General features: G+C 36.3%; 2 protein-coding genes across 2 annotated transcripts in view; one reads left to right on the top strand and one right to left on the bottom strand.

Moving 5' to 3' along the window:
• Positions 1-11815, top strand: part of LOC126368430 (neural cell adhesion molecule 1-like) — a 184246-nt gene extending 172431 nt beyond the window's left edge. The window contains exons 2-11 of the mRNA XM_050012428.1: positions 4014-4126; positions 4449-4641; positions 5065-5196; positions 5477-5629; positions 6304-6403; positions 6489-6588; positions 6785-6943; positions 7340-7457; positions 7715-7807; positions 8096-11815. Of these exons, the coding sequence (XP_049868385.1) occupies positions 4014-4126; positions 4449-4641; positions 5065-5196; positions 5477-5629; positions 6304-6403; positions 6489-6588; positions 6785-6943; positions 7340-7457; positions 7715-7807; positions 8096-8286 (1352 nt within the window). The 3' untranslated portion in view covers positions 8287-11815. The remainder of the gene's footprint in view (positions 1-4013; positions 4127-4448; positions 4642-5064; positions 5197-5476; positions 5630-6303; positions 6404-6488; positions 6589-6784; positions 6944-7339; positions 7458-7714; positions 7808-8095) is intronic.
• Positions 11816-11957: 142 nt separating this feature from the next.
• LOC126368424 (Down syndrome cell adhesion molecule homolog) lies at positions 11958-19273 on the bottom strand. Its single transcript, XM_050012420.1, has 10 exons — positions 19126-19273; positions 18376-18518; positions 17919-18120; positions 15513-15644; positions 14896-15078; positions 14469-14529; positions 13868-14123; positions 13288-13369; positions 12927-13043; positions 11958-12516 (listed from the first exon to the last, which is right to left on the bottom strand). Exons 1-10 carry the CDS (start codon positions 19178-19180, stop codon positions 12230-12232), a joined length of 1518 nt encoding a protein of 505 aa, XP_049868377.1. The 5' UTR covers positions 19181-19273; the 3' UTR covers positions 11958-12229.

The raw sequence follows: 19273 nt of genomic DNA, 5'->3' as shown, positions 1-19273 counted from the left end.
TCTACTTGCCTTCAAGATATCTACAATTCTCTTTTAAGACAATCGGTTGCTACATGTAACTTAGTAGTTGTTATATGAGCCATATCAGGGGCCTTTGGCGGATCAATAGTAACCCTGACACCAGGGTTGATGGGGTTGGTAATCCACCTCACAACCCACACGACAGAAGAAGAAGAAGAAGATTGTCATAATTATTAATGACGGCGCCTCCTTCCTTGACCTTAATCAGTTTATTAAATTAATTGAAATACCATTGCATTACTTGCACTTAACAACTATGAAACTCAAATATCAGGTGCGGTTATTGAATGGGTATTTCGGTAATGGATTAGTAGTTAGCTTTCGTTTCAGTCTCCTTCGTGCTACGAAAAACACATAAAACCAACGGCAGCTATTTCTTAAATACAGTGCTTGCGGCTATTGCGATAGAATAAGGAATAATACTACGTTTAGAACGGTAACTCTCCGCTCCCCACCAGCGGCTTAGCTAGGTTTACCTCACCCCCTCGGACATAGTTTAGTCTTGAATCATGAAGTCATGAAGGCTGCACGCGGACCGTTGTTTTTATTTTTTATCAATTAACTTTCTCTCTCGTTATTTAAGAGCTGCGCTCTCGTCGGTGAAGTAATCGCCATTCCTCTCTTCTTCCCCTCCTGATACGACACGACCTGCTAGGTGCAGCAACCTACCTGCAATTAACTTTATATGTTTTAATTTTAAAATCCGATGGCAACGTTCTTTCGTCTAATATAAATGTGGGCATTTATTTAACATGGTGATTTTTCATCAAAACTAGCTAATAATTTTCAATAAAATTGAACCTAGGCTAAGTGCTTGATGCAAAAACAATGTGAATGCAATTAATTAGTAGAGTGATTTTTAAGTGAAGTGCAAAGCCTATATAATTTATTTAGTAAACTTGTGAACCTTCATTGTTCAAAATTGTTTGTTTGTAATTTGTGAGGTTAATAAATAAATATTAACTGATAATTATAAAAGATTCTTTCGTAATTCTTCTTCTTTTCTTCTTAAGAAGAAGAATGATGGCTTAATTATAAATTGTAATTGGCAGCCCTCAGACTTCACACACTCAGTTGCGCGTGTATGATAATGTCTATGTAAAACGAGGTTGTTTGTATGAAGAGTCCTGGGCGTAAGGCAATGTCACATGACTTAGAATGGCTTGAAAGTTCAAGGCAATTTATAGGATACTAACCCAATCCCAAATTTCCAATAATAGCACTCAATAGTCAAATGTGGAGGAGCTCGGTGGCGCAGCGGTAAACGCGCTCGGTCTGCGATTGTTGAAGTTAAGCAACTTTCGCAAAGGCCGGTCATAGGATGGGTGACCACAAAAAAAAGTTTTCATCTCGAGCTCCTCCGTGCTTCGGAAGGCACGTTAAGCCGTTGGTCCCGGCTGCATTAGCAGTCGTTAATAACCACCAATCCGCACTGGGCCTGCGTGATGGTTTAAGGCCCGATCTCCCTATTCATCCATAGGGAAGGCCCGTGCCCCAGCAGTGGGGACGTTAATGGGCTAGTGATGATGAGTCAAATGTAACTAGTATTTTGTTCATGTTAGAATAGTCTACGTCACAATCTAACTTTACCTTGGCTAAACACGTTTGCTCTACCGAAAACCATTCGAAAACCGCAAAGCGAAGCGGATGCAACCGGCCTATCTCCTCTTATACTTACAAATCCTAAAAGCTATATCGATGGCTATGTCCGACTAATCTCCACGTTTCTAATTTCATCCGCTTGAGGCAATCCGAGCCCAGCTCTGTGGGTACACATCCATATACCTAGTAACCTATACAGAGTGTTAGTGAAACTACAATACTGAGGAGGATGATTCAAAAGTATACAACTGAACATTATTTAAATTAATCATAAAAAATATGAGTTTTGCGACGGGAAATTCTTTTATTAACTCGGAATCAGAGCTAAATCGAGAATGATTTAGCTCATGATTCTGAGCGATATCAAGCGGATTTTTTCTCAATATTCGGTACGGTCGGTGTCACTAACACCTTATATGTAATGTCTAGCTACATAATAATTCCTAGATATACTTTATGTAGCATTATAGAATCGTTCAGTTCAGAAGCTTATTGTTAGAGTTGCCATAGTCTATTTCAAATACAAGACCATTCAACGCATGGGTTAGGCTGTTCTGTCTTGCATCTGATACGTCTAGCATGAGGGAAATATTAGTTATGTGTTCCATCTGGGCCATACGGCCGTTAATCTCTGATCTGTCAAGATACAACACAATGGATTCTATATTGTTTCTCGGGTAGAGCGTCTCGACATTGTAAAGGGTTAATTTGCTCTTCGTCTACATTGAACTCCACAGTGCATAACATGTTGACTAACTGGGTATCTGTGTACATACGTTCCACTTCCACTTACGACAAAGGCAACAGCAATAGGACTATAATAACCTCCACAAGGCACGAGAGAGTTATTGGTAAGTAGTTTCTAATCGAGACAAGCAATATTAACACGTTCACTGTGTATGAACCACATATGAGGCAATTTTGAAACGCCCACAACGCGTTTGAAACTCGTGCATGGCCCATATGTGGGGCACATTTTTTCTTGCCATAGTGTGTCGTTTCTTGCCATCGAAAAATAACATTGCACGTGAGGGGTTGATATCTAATTTTCAGTTACACAGAGAACGTGTTAATAACAGGAGCAACCTGTGTATATCAAGATCGCTTGAAACCCCAAGTGAGCTCCATATGGTTCCTGTTTTTTTTTTTCTAATTTATATCATCATCATCCTTCTGCCCTTACTCGACTATGGTAATCCACACAATCGGTAACAACAAAGATCAATGAGGGCAGCTACGTTCCCCAAAAATAATATAGGTTTCGCTGTACGGGTTTTCCTTCGTTTAACCTTCTAATTTTATGGATAACAGACATATGTATTTTTTATTACACCCAGGCACAATTACATTTTCCACCCATCAAAATACAGAGAAGCAATATAGGTACTATAGGTAGCAATATAATTCTATACATAATGTGATCCAAACATCAAGCAACAATTATTTTAATATATGCTTCTGCCATTACATTGCATTTTGGAATAATTATGTAGGTACTTACCTGAGTAATGAGAAAATAGGTAATTATCACGTTAAAGCTCTACAACGCCATCTATATTGTTTTTGGTGAACGTAACGTGAAGTCTCTTATATTACTATTTAATAAAGTTGGGTACAGTTGGGTTGGGTATAAATTTACTACAAAGTTTAGAGATTCGTGGAAATAATCCGTATCCATCTGGATCTGATCTGATCCTCATCAATCATCTGATTGAAATATAGGCCTTGCTATATTTCAATCTACACTTCGCTAGTATATAATCCAAAGGCGTAAGTTCTAATATAATTTTATATATTATTTCTATGAGAGTAAGAAATGTTTAAGACCTATTCGAAATTAAATTATTTATTCGGATAACATAAGATCCATAGGGTTAGTAACAAAAACTTACATACTAAGTATGTTTACAAAATAAGGTGGACCATATTCGGATTTAAATCCGCCCGCCATCCCAATCAGGTGGCACATTAAGGGCGAATCGTATTTATCGGTAATCGCATTCAGGATTATGTTAGAGCTGCCACGCACTCGTTCCAACAGTGAAGCAACTCGCTTACGCAAGATTGCATATTCAAATTCAAATTCAAAAATATCTTTATTCAGTAGGTAACATAGTTACACGTTGAATCGACAATTTTTACATAACGAACGTCTCATCCGCTTAAAACTACTGCAGCTTCTCACAACCTGTGTAGCCGGGGAAAAGAAGCTGCAAGAAAAACCTCGGCACAGGGCCCTAGACGTTCTTTAAAAAAATAAAAATATACATAAAATATTGGTATACAATTGAGTAATTTAGCTACCTAATATCAGAAACATAGAAACTTTCCACCGTCCATCCGTCGTCTATTCAACACATTATAATATTGATTGTCTCTTTCTATTTCAGCTTTCTCTGCCGACTCTAACGAAGAGCCGAGTTTGAGAATCAAGGCGAGGTCATCCATGTACAATGTTGGGGAGCAAAAAGGCATTTACTGCGTTGGGACCAACGTTAAAGACGTAAGTTCAAAGATCATTTGATTCGATTGATACATAATACCGTAACCAATTTTTTTTTTATATTTCTTGCTAAGTACCTTATTTTCATACTCGTAAGAGACAAGAAACTGTTGATGATTCTTTAATAATTTTTTGACATATGTTTTAGTTTGCTTCAGATGGCATTAATTACTTGGCCGGACAAAGCAAAAAAAGCTTAGAAACATTCGGATGTTCTATCTACTCAGCATGTAGCCTCCCACTGCTGGGTATAGGCCTTCTTTTCACGTAATCTTTTCCGGTCCTCACATGATACCTAAAACAATATATTTTCAAATTGCAGCGAGTGGAGTGGATCTCACCATCGGGAGAGATAGTCGGGGGCCGGTCTAAGAACAACAGGCTATATGTGGAGAGACGTGCCTCCGAGCCCCACTTGGCCACGCTGATCATCCACAGCACCAGACTGACTGACTCGGGCAACTGGACTTGCAAGGCTGGAGAACTTAGCGAGACCATCGAAATTGTTGTTGGAGGTTGGTATAATAAACTAGATGACAACTGAGTCAAATGCGATACTCCAAAGAGTATTTTAATTTAGTGAACGAAACATCTGTGCCCAGCAGTGGGACGTATAAAGGTTGTTTAAATGCTATGTAAACAAAACGTCTGCTGCATGACGTCATCAATAAACGTGATCAATATGATGTTACCTACGTCATTCTTAATACATTTCGTAAATAAGTCGAAATAAAATGTGACTTATTTTGAAACACCTAGATTATGAGTCGATGTACAATGCGAAGGCCTGGAGGGACCCATCTTGAGTTTAAAATGTATTTTAAACAGTAATTTGATAATAATAAAGTCAATCTTATTTCGTGCCAAATTTGGAAAATTTCCATATTGGCTTTCTGTCAACAAAACAATTTTATGTATAAAACATGTTAAAATTTCAGAAAAAGTAGTAATGGCAACTGACTTCGAAGAAGTTCAAGCTGACGAGGGGAAGTCAGTGAGGCTAACTTGCGAGGCTAAAGGAAACCCTCAGCCCACAGTCGCTTGGTACAAAGAAGGCGTTCCCATAACAGGTATGTTGACAGAAAAGGCAATCTACTTAAAAAAAAAAACTTGTTATACTGGTGCTGAAAATAAAGTTTAAAAAATTAAGACGTTGCGATGACTCATTCTCTCAATCCATAGATAAAAGGCATGAAAAACATCCAATATGATAAGCCAGTATATACTTGAAGAGGCTTAAAGTGGGAAGCCGAAGATCAGTGAAATGAAATGAAATGAAAGTTGCTGATGTTTTGGTAACCCAGATAAGGCAATAATTATAAAATACTTACATACTTTCCTAATTTACAGAGGACTCAAAGTACATAATAAAGAAAAAGGAGAATACCTACACTTTGGAAGTAAGACGGCTTACTCACGCGGACGCTGCTGAGTACATGTGCAAAGTCACGCAAAAAGCACTTTCGCACTATACACAGAAAATTATCAAGCTGGCTGTGCACCGTGAGTATACCAATCATAATCCTTTTAATTTTCCTGGATTTGTTGAACGACCACTCCACCTCATCTAATATACAGGGTGTTAGTGACATCGTAACGAATACTCAGGGGAATGATTCAGACTATGATTCTGGGTTAATATATTTTTTTTATTATTATTTTCAATTCTATACTTTTGCGATCGAAAATTCCACTTGATATTAACTCGGAATAATGAGGTAAATCAGCCCCCTCAGTATTCGTTACGATGTCACTTACACCCCGTACCAGTACATACATGTAGCCATACAAATAGGTATGGGTGTTAGTGACACCGTAACGAATACTGAGGAGGATGATTCAGACCATGATTCTGAGTTGATATTAAGTGGAATTTCCTGTCGGAAAATTCATGAACATTTTTGTGTTTTTTAAAATGATTTTTCATACCATACTTTTGCGATGGAAAATTCCACTTGATATCAACTCAGAATCATAGCCTGAATCATCCCTCAAAGTTTTCGTTACGATGTCACTAACGCCCTGTATAATGTTGATTTCTGAAAACTATTAATCGTTCAGCGTCATATGTGGTTGACGTTTCTGTGTGTTAGGGATTAGTGCTGGCATGCCTGTGGGTATGCAGAGCACCAACTAACGAAGACCAAAGGCCCAATAATGGTTTCTTTATTATACAGATAAACCAATTCCTTTTAACCCTGAGACTAAGGAAATCTACGTGATAGACGAAGGAGCCAAATATAGAACGGAAGAAGTTTTCGCAGTTTTAAATGAAACGTAAGTAATTAAGCGTTGTGTATATTGCTATGTTATAGATAGAACTTTGGAAAAGATTAAGCAAGCCTTTACATAAAATTTCCAGGAAGAACATTACGTGCAGCGCGTTGGCTAATCCACCTCCAAAATTTGAATGGTCCAGAAAAAAAGGCAGTTTCGATCAGAAAATCCGCGAAGAGGACTCGGTAAAATATACCTGTGTTTTAATATTACTGTTGATCAATCCCATTTTAGTAATTCCGAAGTAAACCAATATGAAATTGCCAATAAATCTTAAACGCTTGGCATATAAGAATAAGTTCATAATTATTCTCAAAGTATTATTGTAATCGTCTTTTCATAGGAAACCAATACTTACAATAAAATATTTTCTACCTACAGATCAGCACATCTGAGGACTTGATGAGTTCCACGCTAACTCTAAGGATGCGTGACGAAACTGACCAAGGGCAGTACAAGTGTACTGCTCGCAACGAGAAAGGGACTATAACAACTATATTCGATGTCAGACCTGGAAAGAAGCCTGCTGCACCTGATGGGGTAATGCGTTTTATAAAACACGTACAAAATATGACTCCGCTTCATGGGGTGGAATCTCGTCATAGATTTACGACAAAATAGTCTGCATTGGGTTATCGAATCTCAAAATATCTGGCTATAGTTACGATTTCAAATATCGTTGTAAATTGTGCTCGAAATACTAAAAAATTAGAAACCAGTAACGTCACCTGCGGTCAATGTCGTATCATACAGAGATGAGACAGCAATATGGGAACCACCATTGGTTCTCTTTTTATTACTTAACTACCTAGTTCGACAGTTAGCTACTTTGATTCGTGCTGTCGACTCGTGTCATGTCGATGTCATTGTCGACTGATATTTCCGTTACCATTCTACCGTGACTGAAAGTCATAAGTCATAATATTCCGTTTACAGATCACACTCATCAATGCTAACGCAACATACCTCACATTCAACGTGTCGTGTAGCGAAAACTGTACCTTTGCTGATGAGAACACCAAGGATGTCGACCCTGAAAACCTTTCTATTACTGGTGAGTCCGTTCATTTGTGAACCTTTGTGAATATTACACAACACGTTAATCCGATGTTCAGTTTTCAAATTATAGTTCTTTAAATTCACTTCACCACTATCGACATGCTGAAATAGACAGAAACGGTGTTGAAATTAGAATTTAGTTACCGAACCCGACATGCAGTACCTAATTGTCCTCTTTGAATTTGACCTTGGCGACTCCCTAAGCGTGCTCCCTAATAGCACTCAAACAGGCTTTTTAAATTAAAATTCCAGGATTCTCGTTCCTGCTGGTTCCTCATCGGGAGGAATATCCTGCAGATTGGGATAGCGGTGAGGAATTCATCGTACGCATTGAGGACCCTGAAGGTATGACAGTTGTGTACTTAATTAAAAGTAGTTAAAGTGCTTCAAGTCTAGTAGTGTCAAAGTCTTCAATTTTGGTAAGAGACCATTAAGCTGACTGCTGTTTTGACTTTTATTCAACCAAGGTTCTTTTTTTAAATGTACTATTAAGAAACTTTCACCTTTATTACTCTGTTAACTCGTAAAATTTTGATAATGAGTTTTACCTAGGTCTATCAAAGAGCCAGTTTTACTCTTTTTTCCATCAAACGTAAATTGTATTTTTTTTATGTCTGTTTTACTCTTTTTCAGTGTCGTTGTTCGACGTGGGTCCTTTGCCTAACACGACAGTATTTCACGTGCGCGTGCGCTCCATCAACGCAGCAGGCTACTCTGATTGGTTCGACATGCCCGAATTGCCCAGCACGACAGCTTCTGCCATCCGATTGGTCGCCACTATACTCCTATTGGCCGTCACTTTCATTGCCACTATGTGCTATTAGAGAATTCATTCAAACGTGGGGATTTTCGTTTTTAAGTATTTTAAGTTAGTTAAGTTGGAACACAAAAGACAAATATAACAACACTTCTTAATTTTTGATCCGAAACTTTTGAAGCATTTTTAAAAGTTCATTTCAATCAGTGATGTGTCGTTCCCGAGAATGCTCCCACTCTGGGAAAGTTTCCGGCAGTAAAAAGGCGCATAAGTTATATAAAAAAAAGTTTACTACCTAACCTTTAAGTAGTTAAGACCAGAGTACAAGAAATAACAATTTGAGAAAGAAAAGCAGCCAGTATCTTTACTATTAAAGAGTTGTTAAGACGGGAACATTCCCACTTTGGGAACTTTCCCGGGAACGGCACAGCACGGGTCCCAGTAGCCTAAATTAAGAAGGTAGTAAATATTGAAATATTTCTTTATTTGTACCAAACATTCCATTATTATAGCAATGATATGCAGGTAGTGAGAAATAGTGAGTCAATTTAATTATTATGAATTTTTCGACGGGCGCTATGTTGATTATGCTTTTATATAAATTGCTTACTTTCTGTGATGAATAGACAAACAGCCTCTAGATTGGTATTAAAATGTATTCGAAGAAACAATCGTATTTACTTACTTAGGCGTGTTTTTGACAATGACATTTTGGTAATTCATTTCATAGTTCATTTTTCGGATTTTTTTTCGAAAACTTATCACAGTATGGTAGGGGTGAAAAGTTATATACGTCACACGAGAGGAAATTAGTTTTATATGTCGAGTTTTTAAATCACTAACTACGATCGTGACTCAATTCTACACTACCTACTTCGCTAGTCACAAAAAACTTAAATTTCCTCTCTTGTTGAACACAACATAAACAGCCTATATACGTCCCACTGCTGGGCACAGGCCTCCCCTCAATCAACCGGGGTACTTGTTGAACAAATGACTACTAATTTGACTATGTATATCATGTTTCTGCCTTAAACTGTAGAATCTCATAGACAGAAACGTATATCCCCATGTATGTCCCATGTCATTGCGATTGTCATTTAGATAGGGATTATTTAATTTTAGAAAAAAAATTGTCGACGTGCTAAAGTGTTCATTCACCAATAAAAAGGGTCTCACTCATTATAAACTAGGGCCTTAGCCAAATTACAAACGATTATGACAGTCGACAGTGATAGTGATATATATGTATGGGATTGACATGTCACCTTATAATAACTGCCCTCTCGGCATAGCAACCCCGCCCCGCGCTGCGGGAATTTTATCGAGGGCTTCAACCAACAGCCGTACTACGTCTAGATAGACGTAGTCTACGTAGATAGTATTCGCTGCGCCTATTGGTCGAAGCGATATAATTCGCACCGCGTGCGGCTCGGTTGGCATGCAGACCCTGCTGCTGCTAATCCCATATTTTTTATCACTGTCGCTATCGATTGTCATAATTGTGTGCATCTTGGCTAAAGCCCCGGACCTTGTTAGGGTGAATGTAAATTATTGAAATTAATTAAATTAATGCAAAGAAATTGAATTGTTTGTGTTGCTGCTTGGCTATTGTTAAAGTTTATAATATTGCGTCCACGTTTTGACATGTGCTTTTTATAAGAATTTATTGTAATTGTACAACCGTTATTCCGTAAATATTTCATAAACAACATTAAATATTACTAACAATTAGCGTGATTTTAAATTAAAGCGTATTGGAAATACGCGAGTTAATTGTAAATAAAGTGAAAAAACAGCTATTATTACCTACCTATAGGTAGGAATTTTTTTTTATTCGTAACTGCAGTACATTTTTGAAATATCAGACACATACCTATCAACATAATTGTATTCGTAAGTATATATTTGCTGTGTAAATATTATTAGCTATGAAAGGATCTAGAGTAGGAGATAGGGTAGGTGGCGCAGTAATGGTCATAATTCGGAGTGATTTGGAGTTGAATAAATAATTTAATTGTATCTTCAATTATCTTCAATTAAATATTAATATGTATATATTCTACTTTGTCGTGGACAGTTAAAAAAAATCATGAAATTAATTTATGTTATGTGTTGATAAGCGATGTATATTTTTATTTTTAGAGTATTTAAAATAGTGACTCCAAACTCACCTCCCGAGCAGTATGTACGTATAGCTAGAACTGAAATTGCACTAAGCATGTTATGAGTAGGTCTATATATCTAAGAGTTTTATTTATATTATGATTAAGTTTAGATCGTGTTACAATTTGATCTATTGAATAATCTATGACTATGACAATATTTCGTGCAGGTACTTTACCATCTTCTAAACTTTATTCAAATACAAATGTCCTATAATGTAAACAAAAGCTCACTTTATAATTCTACTATACAACTAATCTTAAGAATACCTAAAACAATTAGTTTATGTTTATATTCTAGGACATTAATATTGGAATAGGTTTTAATTGTAACTTTTTTGTATAGTTTTTGTCGATAATGTGTAGCAGAAGAATTCAGTGCCTAGTCGTTTCCTAAAGCAATTACTCGTATGTATATGTTTGTGTCAAACTTTCTGAACTTAGGAAATGTTTGTAAATGTTTTCGCAGGAGTATTTGATAAAAAACCTAAGGAAGAACATGTATAACTTGTCCTGGTAAACGAAGACTATCTAGTAAGCAATAGGTATGCAAAAAAAAATGTGACTCGTGCCAGTCATTTGGCTCTACAGGTTTACTAAATATTTACCTTTCTGTATATCTTGTAATATTTACCTATGTTCAACTATAAGTTAATATTGTTTACTATAAGTCTTGTACTCTTCAATAATTTTTGAAGTAAGCCTACCTATGAGACGTCACATTGTCAAGAAACTAGGACTAAGTTAGTTAAGAACTTATTAGATAAACAATATTGCAAAATCATTTATGCACATTCCTAAGGACTTCCTAAGTGTCCTTTAATTTTTGAGCTGTTTACAGGAAAATTTTCATGAACTTACCTCGGTCAATGCAAGTACAGCAAATTACAAAATTCCGTCAATTTTATTATAATACCTAATCGTTATTTGTTGACGATTGCAGGAAGACTGATTTTCCTAAAAATATTCTGAGCTTCGGTCACTTTATTTGATCTATTGTTGCTATTAAACTGCCTAACATCATGAGCCTAACGACATAATCATCCTAAAATTCAATCAAAAGCTTTTACTACATTTCATTCAAAGACGTTAAACGCGTAGATAATATCCAAAAATAAAGTATAAATTGCTTAAATAAATGAAATATTTATAAATAACAAACTTACATCTACAAGCGTTGAATTCGTTGTATATGTTGTGTCATATTAATTTATTATCTAAATATAAAATTGTTGTTTAATATGATAGTTTCTATGATACATTCGGTGTGATCGACACATTTGTTCACGTTGTACCTAAATTTTATGTGCAGTAGACTTGACTCGCGATATAAGTAATACATAATGATCTACATCATCTACATATATACACAAATTGTTACGTTACTTAACACTGATGTTTCGGCCTCTAATAAAGGTAATTTATAAACAATAGCTGTTTTCTTTATTGTACTTACTATAACGCTTAACATTCTACACTTACGTTTTACAATTGAGGAACGACTATTTAGCAATGCTGTATCGCAAATTCGCAAAGTCTGGGAAAACCATAAACGACAAAAAAACTGCATTAATCATATACTTATTCGTATAATTTGTTTTATTTTATGACATCATTTAAATATCGAATATAACCAACAAGGACCTCCTTTCACTAATATACTGTTAATATGTGTTTAATGTTAATATACCTACTGACAACAAATATTTTTCAAATCGTTAAAATCATTAAAAGAAATTGGACCATTAACTTCAAGAGTCCCTTTTATAATTCGAAGCATCTAAACGAAAACCCAAAACTAATAGTGAAGCCATTTATTTCAAATAATAATAAAGCAACAATGCCTTACAATCTCTTAACAAAAAAGATGCAAATTGCGCCAGCGATGACAATTATACATGTGAGTAGGATACCGACAAATACACCAACAGACTGACCGAAAACAGGTACATTGCTTAGAAACGCGTCTTCTATAGGAAAATCATCTTCTTCTAAATTATCTAGTTCTTCTCTAGACAAAGTACTTGCAAGAACAGGAGCCGACCACGGAGACACTCCTAAGTCGTTCACAGCTCGGAGTTTAACCCAATATTCTGTTTCTTCTTCCAAACCGCTTAATGGGATCAGTAAGTCTGCAAAAGGATTTAACTTGAAGTAACAACAAAAAGCGACTGCATCCTTATTACCTATTCGACAGTGGAAAACGAAACTTGAAGAAAGGGAAGAAAAGAGCATAATATACCATAACATAAGCTCACGACTACATCCCAATTGATCCCAGAGGTACATCCATCGCAATATGAACTAAGTACTCACTCGTCACCAAGCTTTCTGTTAGACCAGTGTGATATGTGGTGAACCGATGCGCCATTATAATGGTCGAGCTAACTGTGTTATAACTCATTGGTGCAAGTCCAGTACCGAGGTTCGAACCGGCGCTCTTCATTTGAGAAGCAACCCGGTGTACCACAGGACCACAGTGACTGTGATGGTGACAGAAAAAAGACTTTATCAAAATATAGTACTTAATAATCATACTCACTCTCCATCTCAAATATATCCTTATCCGTAAGCTCAAAACTAAGTTTTTCCGCATGATTCCAAGCTCTGTCTCTCGGTTGTCCTGTAGTTGTCTTCTCCAAATATAATATTTGAAAACCTTCAACGAGAAAAGCCTGATAAATGTTTGAAGTCTCTTAGCTGAAGTTATTACTTATCAATAATAAGTCATCACTTTTATCTTTATCAATTTTGTTATAGGTGGAATAGGTTTAAAATAAATAATAATATATTATAAAATTAGTCTTTCTAGAGTCTAAATTGACTAAGACATTACAAAATACATTTTCAGTTACTTTTATTGTCTTCATTTTTATAAGATCAACCAAGTCATGGCGTTTTACCTTCAACAGGGAAATAATCATCTTCATCGTGCCAAGTGACATTAAATATGATTGTGTCGTCAGTTGCATTTACAATGTTTATCTGAAAAATACGGAAATCAATACAATACTCATTCTAATGAAAGTTCCACAGCTATATCTGATTACCAACACTCTAGTGTGAGTACTCATATTAACTATTCGGTCACGTAAATTTAGAAACTCTTTGAAAGTAATAAAAAAATAAAATACATACGGTCGAATTGAGAATGTCCGCCTTTTTTGAAGTCGGTATAAAACCAATAAAAAATGATTAAGAATTTTGATTGTACAATGGTCACTTTTATGTTTACCAAACTGAATGTCGATCTACTACTTCTTTGCAACCGAACCCATCTGAATGAGCGTGTTTAAGATTTTTTTGACACCAGATATCACTTCTTAGACTATGTACTTTATATTTTTTTATCCATGCAACTATTAATAATATCAAATAGGGAGGGGTTTACGAAAATTCTCGCCACTTAACAACATGCGGTGTCGAAACGTGACTTCGTTTCAAAAAACCCTCATAAGTAGCAGTTCGTGAGACATTCCTTACCTCGTTAAGTCTAGCCGGTTTCTGCAGCTCCAACAATTGAAATTGTTGAGCATCTTCACCATAAATGTTTTGTGCATGGCATCTGAACTTCTTGTCGAAGGACGATGAGTTGGCTATGAGGATCAGAGTGCTCTGGCTACCGTCATCTGAGACTTTGAACTCTTTGTCAGAATATTCAGTCAATATAGCTCCATTGTCACGAAACCACCTGAATTTTGGTGCCGGATATGCCTTTGGTGCACACACTAATTGCACGCTGAAACAATTAAATATTAAAGTAGAACCCAAGTATATTTTTAACGGACTTCAATAACGGTCTCCATGGTTCAGTGGTTGAGCGTTGGGCTCACGATCCGGAGGTCCTGTGTTCGAATCCCGATGGGGACATATCACAAAAATCACTTTGTGTTCCTTAGTTTGGTTAGGACATTACAGGCTGATCACCTGATTGTCCGAAAATAAGACTATAATAATAAGACTAGATTTCCCGCAGATGGAATTAACTACTTGCCCGGTTGACTTGTTCCTAGATGTAAATGAATATGCCAAGCTTCACATTTTTGAAAGTGTAGTAAGTAGGTATTCATGTTAAGTCACAAACCTTTTATTATATTGTGCAAAAACATACGTCGTTTCCAACTTCCTTTCAAAGTTAGGTTGATCTGAAATAGACAAAACCGTACGTAATACTTTGAAGCCAGGGAAGACTGGAAGCACACGCCATCTGTCGCAGAGATAGTTATATAATCAAATAAAGTAGGTAACTAAACACTTCAAGCATTTTACTGATTAATTACAATATGAGGTCGCTAGATGTCGCGTGCTTATGAAAACAAGCTTTTCCTTGAAGGATCAAGAGTTTTGTTGTGTATGCAGGGGCATACATAACATAACAAAGCTCACAGCTAGAGAGGTATATTCATCGCAAAATGAAATAAGTAGGACCCACGACTCACTGAGCTTTTTGTTAGACCAACGTGGTGGACTCTGCATAGCGATTACCTAAAAATGCATAAAAAATTACTTACAATTAACATTTAAAGTGATATCAGTCATTACACTATGACTGCAGGTATCTAGTTCTGGATACTCCTGAGTGGCTTTGCAGATATATTGCCCTCCGTCCTCAGGGGTCAACGACTTGATGGTCAGAAGACCTTCAAACCCATGGTGGTTGTATTTCGTACTTGTGTAAAGCTTTTCGTCATCACCTGCAATTGTTAAAGGTATAATAAAACATTGATAGCCGAAATCATTAGCTATTCGTTAAATTATTTTTGTATCTATAGCACTGACCTGTGCTTAGGGAAATATACAAAGAGAAAATTTAATTACAAAAATCTGACTCGAACTGGAGTTGAACCTGCAGCTTTTTTCGATTTAATTTTCTCTTTATAGGTATTCATTCAAACTGTCGACTGTCTGATGCATCTCATCATCTCCATAGCATTTTCACAGGGTCCGCTTACCTAACCTGAAGATTTGACAGGTCCAATTTTTTTATAGAAGCAACTGCCTGTCTGACCTTCCAACCCGCGAAGGGAAAACCAGCCCAATACCGGTTAGGTCACATAGCTCCGAAAATGCATTTCTCGGGAATGTTTGATGCATCTATTAACTAGGTAAATTGAAAGTTAAAAATTACCAACTATAAGTTGTCCATCTCTATACCACTCAATCTTAGGTTCAGGGTCGCCTGTGGCTTGGCAGGAGAGTGTGATGGAGCGTCCAGCATCTATTGCTATCTCGTTCTGAGTCTCCACGAACTCAGAGGGAACTGGGGAAAAAACGTCTGTATAATAAGGTATTAAAAACAAATGTCCTGATTCACTCACTAACAAAACCTTTGAAATACAAAATCGAAAAGGTTTCGCGAGGACAAAAAAAAGAGGACAAAATCACGGGCAAAAATCACACATACTAATCATAAACCATAAACATCCTACATACGTCCCTTTGCTGGGCACAGGCCTCCCCTCAATCACCCGGAATGGGTATGGAGCATACTCCACCACCCTGGCCCACTGCGGATTGTTGGAGGTGATTTTACGGCTAATAGCCGGGACCGACGGCTTAACGTGCCCTCTGAAGCATGGAATCATATTACTTTTTCAGACAATCAGGTGATTCAAGCTTAAAAACTCACTAAACAAAGGACAGTATCACAAAGTGATTTCGACAATATCCCCCTAGGGAATCGAACCCGGACCTCCAGATCGTGAGCGTAACTCCACTAGACCACAGAGGCTGTTATTATTATTTCACAAAGTGTACTATTTATTTATAGTATTTAAATACACTAAGCTGCAATGGAGTCCCCATATTGATAGGTTGTCCAAAAGGCTCAGCTCAGCAGCATTCGCGGTCAAAAAAATTCGTTTAATAAACGATGTAGAAACCGCGCGATTAGTTTATTTTGCCTACTTCCACAGTCTAATGTCGTACGGCATCTTGCTGTGGGGTCATGCTGCAGATGTGAACAGCATTTTTGTTCTGCAAAAGCGAGCCATTCGGGCGATTTACAAATTGGGACCCAAGATGTCACTTAGAAATAAATTTAAAGAAATTAATATTTTAACTTTGGCATCACAATAATATATCTTTGAAAACTTCATATATATGTAAAAAAACATATAGGATTATTTGCAAAAAATAGCGATCGGCACATTGTTAATACCCGGAATAAAAATAAACTTGCTTTACAAGTCAGTCGATTACATAAGATTACTAAATCTTTTAAGGGGCAATGTATACGTTTTTACAATAAGATTCCCATTGACATTCAGAATTTACCTTTCAACTGCTTTAAGACAGTAGTTAAACAAAAACTTTCCAAAAAAGGTTATTATAAAGTTAGTGATTATTTAGAAGATATGAATGCATGGGATTAACTGTCTGAGAACTGATATTAGGCAGCTAAATTATTCAATTGTATATCAATATTTTATGTTTATTTTTATTTTTTTAAAGAACGTCTAGGGCCCTGTGCCGAGGTTTTTCTTGCAGCTTCTTTTCCCCGGCTATACAGGTTGTGAGAAGCTGCAGTAGTTTTAGGCGGATGAGACGTTCGTTATGTAAAAATTGACGATTCAAAGTGTAACTATGTTACCTACTGAATAAAGATATTTTTGAATTTGAACTATTTAGAAACAGTTACTTAACTTCAGTGTGTTTAAGTGAGATTACGACTCTCTCTAAGAAAACTCGTAAGTAAACTCGTGTAAGAACACAAGTTCTATAAAACGATAGCACATTAACCTACTTCGTGATAAATAACAAATCATTTTGCCCCTGAAACTTCATTTTGATACAAGGAAAATTAGTTTAATTTTGCATTTTATAGGATGCTCGGTGATAATAGAGGCAATTAATTATATTTAGAACATTTTTGGCAAGTATATCAGAAATTCGATGCCGAAAAAAAACTTGTATCTAAAATACTCAAATATCTAACTTAATTCAGTTATCAAAACAAACAACTTCATTTAAAAAATAACTTAAATTATACCTCAACCATGCCCGTGTTGCTCTATGACCTCAACCTATGAAAAATTAGAAAACAACATAAAACATGATGACGTGAATATTGTGTCGTAAACCCGAGAGATAAAACCGTTGCCAAATGACTCATACTACAGTATAGAAATGAATCTAAATTCACAAACATTGTGAGTCACTTAAACTATGGGTACGTAGAGCTGTTACCAACATCCCGGAATTCGTCATGAAACAATGTAAACAATAAAAAAGTTGATCTACACAACAGCAGCTTCACGTTTCGATTTATAAAATGTTTTATCCCTTGGATTTTAGCCCCTTAACCTTAAAGAAGGTACTAGCACCTGTACCTGTAAATACCTGTTTATTTAAATTATGTTTTAGTATAGTTTTTGCCTAAAACAGTGCATACTCTTTTATAATGTCGAAAACGGATCGCCTAACGCCATTCGAAAGGTTACGTAACATGACGCTAGTCATTTTTTTCTTGACTTTTTCGCCTTCTTACGGGCTGAAAAAGGATGGATATATGTTGTACGAGAAAATGACTCACCCATGACACACAGAGGAACCTCCTGTATCATATTACCAGCTCTACATTCCCATACACCGCTGTCTTTCAGCAGGACATGCGTGAACACGAGGTCCAGGGTAGGTGAGCGTCTCTTTAGAAACGTGCCGATACGTTCCTGAACGTAAACCCTGTTAGAAGGCTCCTTTTTTACTAAGTTGCCCGACGGATCGTACCATTCTAGCTGCGAACAAAGTAAAAAAACTTTTGATGATCGGTTTTTATTTATTTTATGTTTTGCTGGATATATGTTTGTCTCATTATTTAAATAATAAAAAGAATAAAACAAAAAAATGAAAATAAATATGTGGATTTAATTTAATACTTATTAATGTTTAAGGTCGAACTTCATACGGAAAACCCCATGTAGAAAATTGCTAAGAAATGTTGAAATATGCTGATTTAACTCATCAAATTCTATAGTGATTTCAAAGTTTACCTTTTGAAATTCGTGAGATCCTTTGCAAGTTATTTTCTTCGTAACACCTTCTTCCAGAAACGTTTTAGACGGTTCATATTTCACTGGCTCTATTTCTAGACTTATTATGTCCTTCGCTCTACTTAACGGTCTAACGCCGAATACTGAAACAAAAAGATTTAAAAACATTATGCTACTGTGTATAAAAAGTCTAATATGTAGGCAATAAATACACACAAACATTAACTCACGCCTATTTCCACCTCTTGCTTGCTTGCTAATCGTCCGAGTTACTGAGTTAAACATATACGGGGTGTTAGTGACATCGTAACGAAAATTTTGAGGGGTGATAGAGGCCATGATTCTGAGTTGATATCAAGTGAAATTTTCCGTCGCAAAAGTATGGAATGGAATATAATTAAAAAAAAAAACTAAAAAATCATGAATTTTCCGACAAGAAATTCCACTTGATATCAACTCAGAATCATGGTCTGTATCATCCCCCTCAGTATTCGTTACGATGTAACTAACTAATTAAACATTTTGAAATGGAATTCCGTGGAGTCTGCCTACCCCAACGCGGAATATACATGGTCTGAATGTACTCGTATGTGTGTATCATTTTCTTTCACTCACATCACTAAATGAGGGTACAAACGGGGGACAAAACTAAAAAACACTACGACTAATGATCAAAACGACTTAATTTAACTTTACGATAAACGCTGAGCGAAAGGCAACTTCACAAAAGCCACAAAAATAAATACCTACCTGATCTTTGTGTGACGCTTAAAAATAAAAAACAAGCACTAAAAATCCACTTCATTTTTGAGTTGCAAATTTATAGGTAACAACTGTGTTGAGCTATGGACATGACTTTTGCGCTCTCTCGTGCTCTCCTGAGCAAATGTCAAATTAA

Source organism: Pectinophora gossypiella, chromosome 7 (genome assembly GCF_024362695.1).
Source record: "Pectinophora gossypiella chromosome 7, ilPecGoss1.1, whole genome shotgun sequence".
In the NCBI taxonomy this organism is placed as follows: domain Eukaryota; kingdom Metazoa; phylum Arthropoda; class Insecta; order Lepidoptera; family Gelechiidae; genus Pectinophora; species Pectinophora gossypiella.
This window is presented reverse-complemented; position numbering and strand designations above follow the sequence as displayed.